The sequence below is a fragment of the Gymnogyps californianus genome, chromosome 1, assembly GCF_018139145.2.
Source record: "Gymnogyps californianus isolate 813 chromosome 1, ASM1813914v2, whole genome shotgun sequence".
Lineage (NCBI taxonomy): Eukaryota > Metazoa > Chordata > Aves > Accipitriformes > Cathartidae > Gymnogyps > Gymnogyps californianus.
The window spans coordinates 22,276,862-22,284,322 of NC_059471.1; the positions used below are offsets into that span (position 1 = coordinate 22,276,862).

A 7,461-nucleotide genomic window follows, 5' to 3' on the forward strand; every position below is an offset into this window, starting at 1 on the left:
TTCAGTAAAAGGTTAGAAGCGGTCTGAAATTTAACCATTCATGAGAGGAAGCTCTGCTTTTTAGACCAGAACTATCATCCTATAATGAAGTGAACTGACATACGTACAGTGCAAAGAATCACAATCTGTAATGGATGAAACTGCCAGAAAAGGAGAAAATATTGTTTCATGTTGCAGTTCTGGTTGCATACAATTATGAACTAGATATGCTCTGAGAATTCATAAACTTCAGTATTTGAAATTATATAGCAGAACAATGAAAGCAAGTGGTAATAGTTTTGACTTGATAACAAACTTAAGGGGAACCATTTCACGTAGATGCTAAATACTTGTTGCAAGCAATTTGTAGGTTATTTTATTAGATATTTTCTTATACACCTCTGAAGAGAAACTTGTCTGAGAAACTTAGTGTTGCATCTATTACAAACGCATAGCCAAAAGAGGCCATGTTGTTTCATCAATTTTGAAGATCTCCCCTGAATTCCTTTTAAAATTAATAGCATAATGAGCTCTGATGTCCCATATTTAAGTGAAAACATATGGCTGACTTTTGAAAAGGAAGGCAAAGCATATCCTCTGTTTTAACATCCAGCCAGAACCCAGGAGAAAACAGGTAACCCTTTAAAACAATTATCAAGCTAATTCATGCTGAGATGTAAAATAAAAAGCTATACAAGTACTTCCTTACTTAGAGCAAATTTGTTGCACTGAGATTATTATAATCAATACCATATAAATCAGTACAATTGGCCATTATTTTGAAGAGTATTCTGATGATATACAAATAGGGGTAACAGGACTTGGGTTTTTTTTCCTTTTTTTTTTTTTCCTGTTTTAAAAAGAATTAAAGAGGGAAAAAAATATCCTGACAACAGACTGTAACATGCAGTATGACTAAACTGAATCACATCAAAAATTTCAAAGGAGGTATGCTGTTTCAATCTAATTTTAATTAGCAAACTTAATGTAAAATCATGGCAAACATGGCAAAGTCTGGGTGACATAACAAAAAGACCCTGAGCAACATCATACATCTGTAAGAACACTGATTATTTTGATTTCGGAAATCTCCCTTAAACCACTCGATTCATTTTGGTCACTGGGGTTTTCTGCATACAAGAAGGTCAATGCATCCTGTGGTTTTTATATGAACCCATCACACACCATTTAATGAACGCATCTAAACCAAAGACAGCATCGCAAGAATGTCTGGGAAGTAACATGTTAAGGAGCGTCCTCCTAGCTGCCAATCAGACATCACTGGGTGATCTTGCTCTCTGAGACAGGTTAGAAGGAATACAGCCACAACAGATGAGCCAAAGTGCTTTCTGTATCTCCTGGTTTCTAAAAGCATATATTACAGGATTGATGATGGAATTGTAGGTAGCTGGCAGGAGGGTGGCATAGGTGTATATAGAAGGATAGGTGTAATCTGCTATTAAAGAATAGAGCGTAAAAGGCATCCAGCAAGCAGCAAAAGTCCCCAAAATAATGGCCAAAGTAGACACTCCTTTTCGGGTGGTCACATAGTGGGAAGTGGCCAGGAAATGGTGTTGCAAGGCAATCTGATGGGCATGGCGCATCACGATTTTACAGATTTGAATGTAGAGCTGCAGCATGAGGGCAAACATAAGCAAGAAAGAGACCGAAAGGACAGCTGCATTATTTTTAGTGAGTGGTCTGATAACACTGCAGGTGGATTCATCTCTCAGGCAGTTCCAGCCCATTACAGGCAGCAGTCCAATACAGATAGATGCTCCCCAGAGCAATATAAGCATGACATAGGTAAAAGTGACAGTCCTCTCTGAATTGTAAGTCAAAGCGTAATACAGGGAGAGGTAACGATCAACAGTAATAGCCAGCAAGCTGCCGACAGATGCTGAGAAAGAGGCAACAATCAGTCCAATCGTAACCAGTTTCGTAGCTTCTGATTGCAGAAGGTATGCAAAAACGAAATTGATGATCAATCCAATGCCCGCTAAGAGATCTGCCAGCGCCAGGCTGCCTATCAGGAGGAACATGGGGGCACGAAGACTGGGATTATGGAAAATGATAAGAACCACAATGGCATTTTCGCAGGAGATAAGGGTCCCTGAAGTACACAAGACAATGTCCCAGGGGTTTACCAAAAGCTCGGGCTCTGGGTCTACGACAGGAACCAGGGAGGAGCCTGCAGCTGAGGCATTCTCGGTAGAGCTGGCTTCTACATGATCCTGAGGCAGCCAGCTCAAATTAACCTTCAGATCTTCATTCATTTTAACCCCTGTCTTCTTCAACGGAAAGACATTTTTTTTAATGTTCACACACAGCACTGAATACAGCACCCCCAGAGCATGCAACACCCTAGACGGCAACACCAATCTAATGTGCAGGCAGGCACTTGTTACATAAATATGACAATAAAAAAAAAAAAAAAAGCAGAGGGGGAAAAAAATATTTAAAACTGCCCGAGGTTATCTGCCAGGGGACCGACACACAGAGGCTGAGTGATCCTAGCGGTAATTCCCTTCACCTGCATAAGGAAGAAGGCACAGGCACGGGAGGGAGCCCATAAAACAGTTAAACCCCCCCACCCCCACCCCCCCGACCAAGCGCTGCAATTTGGGGTGGGGGCCGGCTGCGGGGCGATGTAAACCCCGTTATTCAGCAGCCAAGATTTCAAAGTGGGATTATTTTTGGTCACGGAGGGAGCGGCCAGGATGGGGAGGAGAGGGGGATATCCTTCACCGACCCCCTGTGAGGAAACCCCGCCCGGGCTCGGGGGGGGGGGGGGGGGGGGGGGGGGGGGGGGGGGGGGGCGGGGGGCGATATCCCCTGAGAACTTACAAACTTGACGCGGACACCACCACACACCCCACGCAACCCCGGCGGCGGTCACCTGGGCTTTCCCCCGGCGGGTCGGAGGAAGGAAGGAAGGAGGAGGAGGAGGAGGAGGAGGAGGAGAAGAAGGAACAGAGGGTCGCCGTGGTCCCTTCTAAGGCGGCAGCGGGACCGGCCGCCCTCACGGCGCGGCGCGCGGCCGAGGGCGCAGCGCAGGTGCGCGCGCGCGCGCGCGCAGGGTGTGTGTGTGGCGGGGGGGGGGCGGCCTCGCCTCGTGCGCGCGCGCCTGCGCAGGTGCCTGCCGCCGCGCGCGCGCGCGCGCGGGAGGGCGGGGAGGGGGGGGGAAGAGGGGCGGGGAGGAGCGGGGGGGGGGGGCGCGCGCCCCCCCCGCTCCTCCCCGCCCCTCTTCCCCCCCCCTCCCCGCCCTCCCGCGCGCGCGCGCCCCTGAGGTACCGCCGCGACCGCCCTGAGGCGATCCTGCCCCTCGCCCCACTGAGGTGGCTTTCCGCGGGGTGGGCGAAGGAGGGGATGGACCGTCGGCGGGTTTGAGGTGCTGAAGGGGGTGATAGAGGGGTTTGGGGAGGGTTCCGGGCAGAGTGGGTGCTGGTGATAAAAGAGTGAATTACAGCGCTCAGTTCAGCCGTGCGTTCCTGGCTCTAATTTGTGGCAGCTGTTGCTGGGTGTTAACAGCAGCTGTGCACCTCGGTGAGGAGGAGGTCTCTGGGGGGGTCGTCGCAGAGTAAAAGCCTTGGAATAAAGTGATGCTGTGCCCAGCAAGCCCCCTGGTCTTACAGTGGTCAGCTGGCCTTTCATTCGCAGCAGAGCCTCCTAAAAATCAGTTAAGTCAAAATTATCCGTACTATGAGGGTGGTTGAGTGCTGGCGTGGGTTGCCCAGAGGGGTTGGGGGGTCTCCATCCCTGGAGATACTCAAAACCTGATGACATAGTCTTCAGTGACCTACTCTAACTGACCCTACTTTGATCAGCAGGGTTGGACCAGACCGTCTCCAGAGGCATCTTAATACCTGAACCATTGTGTGGTGTATAACCATATGAAAATGAAAATATAGTATAAAAGATTTAAAGGAGCGATGCACAGTATCAGGTCTAGAGCAGGTAGCACCTGACAGCGTGCAGAGAGCCTGCTGGGGAAGCCTGGGTATGGGGTTGCCTGCCATCTTCAGAGGGTGACATCAGGGACGCATGGCCAGATTTGCAAAGCTGTTACATATTGGATAGTGCAGGCAGGCCAGTGGGACTTCTAGTGAGTTAGAAACTGAACTTGCATAGAAACCACTGGGTCAGAGGAACCACACCAAACAGCTTTAGACACCAGAAGTAGATGTTTGTGAGCAGAAGATAGTTTCCCAAGGTCCACTATATTGTCAGTGGAGAGAAGCGTGTCCTCCAGGACATGCCAGAGTAGTGGGATGAGTTGGTCTTTAGAAGAGCCTGGGCGATTTTAGGGAAACGTGCTTTGTCCTCATTTACACGACTATATACCTAAAGCACTTTGGAAAATCTGGCCCTGGGGGATGACTGGAATCTGGAGGGAAGTTTTCCTTCTCCCTTGTTGAGTAATGCGCTCAGCAAGCACCCGTGGTGCCATCTTTCATTCAGTTCTGCCTCAGCCATTGTGCTAAGCCTTGTGAAACTGTGCTGGATGATTCAAGATGATTCATTCATATTTCTGGTGACTGTCCTGCTTTATAATAATGATTAAAAATGGATATCACCTTGCTGCTGATCGCTGTATTCCTGATTTATCCACTGATTTCTTATGTGACGGTGTAACAAATACTTTCGTATGATCTAGACTGAGTATGTTTGGTGTGTTTCAGCATATCACTCTTACATTTAGAACAGTTGCATTAAAAAATGCAAAAGCTTTTCTTCATCCTGTTTAAACATTTGTATCACAAATGGGGAAGACCAGCACTTCAATTAAATATTTTAATTTAGGACTTTGGAGAGCTGTGTTTATTCACTTAGTTAATTTGTGAATGATTTCCGTTCCAATTACAACACATTATAAACAAGCTAATGTTTGTATCCTGTATTGCCAGTTTGTCACTATTAGTGAGATGGCGGACTGTCTTGGTCATTAGGGCAGATGGCATTGGCATGGATTTCACCCTGTAGCACTACAGAACAGTTGTAATTTAGAGGAAAATCTCTTTTTAGGCGTTGTGAAGATTAACAGATGCAAAAATTAGTGATGGGTCATGGTTAAAGAGCTCTTGTATCACTGTCTCACTGCTGATTTCTGTCTCTCTCTCGTTAGCATGCTGATACAGATGATGTTTGCTGACCCTCAAGCTAGCACAGAACAGCCTAGTGCTGCTGGAACAGGAAGCAGAGGTCGGGCTGTGCTGGCTTTGGACCCGAGCTAGGGTCACTGTCTGACGCTGTGACTGCCATGGTGATGCACAAAGATACTCTGGCCTGTCTCAGGTAACACAATATGACTTGGCATAATATTGGCATATCCTGAGGCATCAGCTGTGAAGGCTAGTGCTGTTATCTATCTCAGGGCATAGTTTGGAAGTTACTCACTCTTCAGGCAGTCTGTGGCCTGCCGTGTCCAGGACACCTGGATGAGTTCAGGCACGTGCACTTCTTCCCTTCAGGTAGCTGTGACTGGCAATACGTGGGAACTGCTCGTCCGGGGCCATGCCCCAGCCATGTCCTGAGTGGCAAGTCTGCTTCCAGGACCCTGTGTGCCACGGATGGGAAGCATGTTCATACAGCCTAGAGATGAAAAACATCACTTGGTCCAGTGACTTCCTGGTCTGAACAGTAGGAGCATCAGGCTTTGGGATGCATCATGATTTACCCAGTGAGTAAGTATAGAGCTGTCCATAGAAACCAAAGAGCCCAATTCAAAGAGGAAAAAATGATCCTTAAGAAACACATTGACATATTCTTCACCTGGGACCTTACCAGCTAGCCAGCCTTCCTTCAGAAAATCCAACAGGGCCCCATGCCTCTCTCATTCCTTCCTAAGCACCCTCTCTTTTTAATCCCTTTTTATAGGCTTCTAGGCTTTAATCCATATAACCAAAACCACCCTGAAGAAGCACCTAGTCAAGTGACAGTTCTCAGTACACTCTTGGAGTGTAATAACCTGGAGTTATTTTTCCTTTGGATTTTTCCCCATACGTAGTCTCATAATAACTTAAAATATTAAGAAAGTTCATATTCTAGTAACAGCTCTTGCAGATATTAATGGTTAGCTGTGTAAAGGAAGTGTGAAGAACCCGAATATATGACAGCAGGCTGTGTGCGTTTTAGAAATGGCTTTTGTTAGAATTTTCCTTCAGGAGATTTAAAATCTTCTTTAAATATCCACAGTGGTATTAAATATGAATTTTAAATTTCAGAAAAATATTAAAAACTTTGAAAGATGAACTTATTAAGCGTAAGATTTGTTGAAAAACAAATATCCAGTAAAGCAGCAAAGTAACATATAGATAGAATTCTATATGCAAATGTATATAGAGTTATTATAATATTTTTTTCTGTCACACTGAGACAGTTATACGCAGTGCTAAAGTAGTTACAGCCCAGTTACCTTGTTCCTGAACTTTTCTCTGTAGTTTCTCTATTGCTGAGCATTAAATATTTTAGATAGCAATAAAAATATGGGTAAGTTTTACTTTCAAATGTGCATCCATCGTCTCTATGAATGCTCTCTGCCTAGCTTGGGCCTGCCTTTAATTACTTCAAGGATTCTCTCCTGCAAAGTGAGAAGTGACTTGAGGTTCTGTAAATGTGTTTGTCACTTCTTTTTATTTCCTTCGTCTTTGCCAATATTTTTTTTATTTTGACAGGGAGCTAGCTTCACATGGATTTAATCTTCAGTGTTACGTGGGTGTCATTTAGACGCTCAGACCATGTAATGAGGCAAACTCTGCCCATGCACAAAATTGTGCAGTTATTACTGACCTTTCAGAATCTTTGAACTGGAATACCCTGGGCACTGCACAGCCCATTTTACCTTTTTTTTTTTTTTCTTTCTTCTTTTCCTCCCATTGGTGAACCAAGTGTTGAAGTCTTCACTCAATTTTTCTGAATTGCTAGGCAAGCTGAAAGCAATTAGGAGCGTAACTAAAGTAAGGGTTATGTAGAGAGTGCTTTGGGTTTATTCCCTTATCCCAAATCAGTCCTTTGTCCATTTCTGAAGGAAAGAAAGAAAATGGAGAGTAAAAGAATACTTGCCAATCTATATCAGTTTAATAGAAAATAAGTCTTGTCACAAAGACATGATGTTATTACAATGGGAAGATATATTCTGTTCCTCCACAAATGCAACAGATTTTTGAAAGGCACTTGTCTTATCATATGTCATTATAACACAAGTGCCAATTTTCATTAAAATACTTGTGAAGGGGATTAATACCTGTTTTGCTACAACCTCTTAAAACACTAGCTTCCAACAGAGCCTGTGCCAGATTTGCAGTTATTCAATAACCCACAGGACTGCTGGCAAAGAATGGGGATGTTACAAAGATGGATGTAATGGTAAATTAAGAGCAAGGCAGGGCACTGAGAAGGGAGGCTTTTGGTCACACAGCTTGTTCAGACAACTTGTTTTTTAATACATGCAGCTAAATGCATAATTGTATTTCTAAGAAGAAA

General features: G+C 45.1%; 1 protein-coding gene across 1 annotated transcript; it reads right to left on the bottom strand.

Moving 5' to 3' along the window:
• Positions 1-852: 852 nt before the first annotated feature.
• Positions 853-2,255, bottom strand: GPR12 (G protein-coupled receptor 12). Its single transcript, XM_050908825.1, has one exon. The coding sequence runs from the start codon at positions 2,253-2,255 to the stop codon at positions 1,251-1,253; it is 1,005 nt and encodes a 334-aa protein (XP_050764782.1). The 3' UTR covers positions 853-1,250.
• Positions 2,256-7,461: the final 5,206 nt, after the last annotated feature.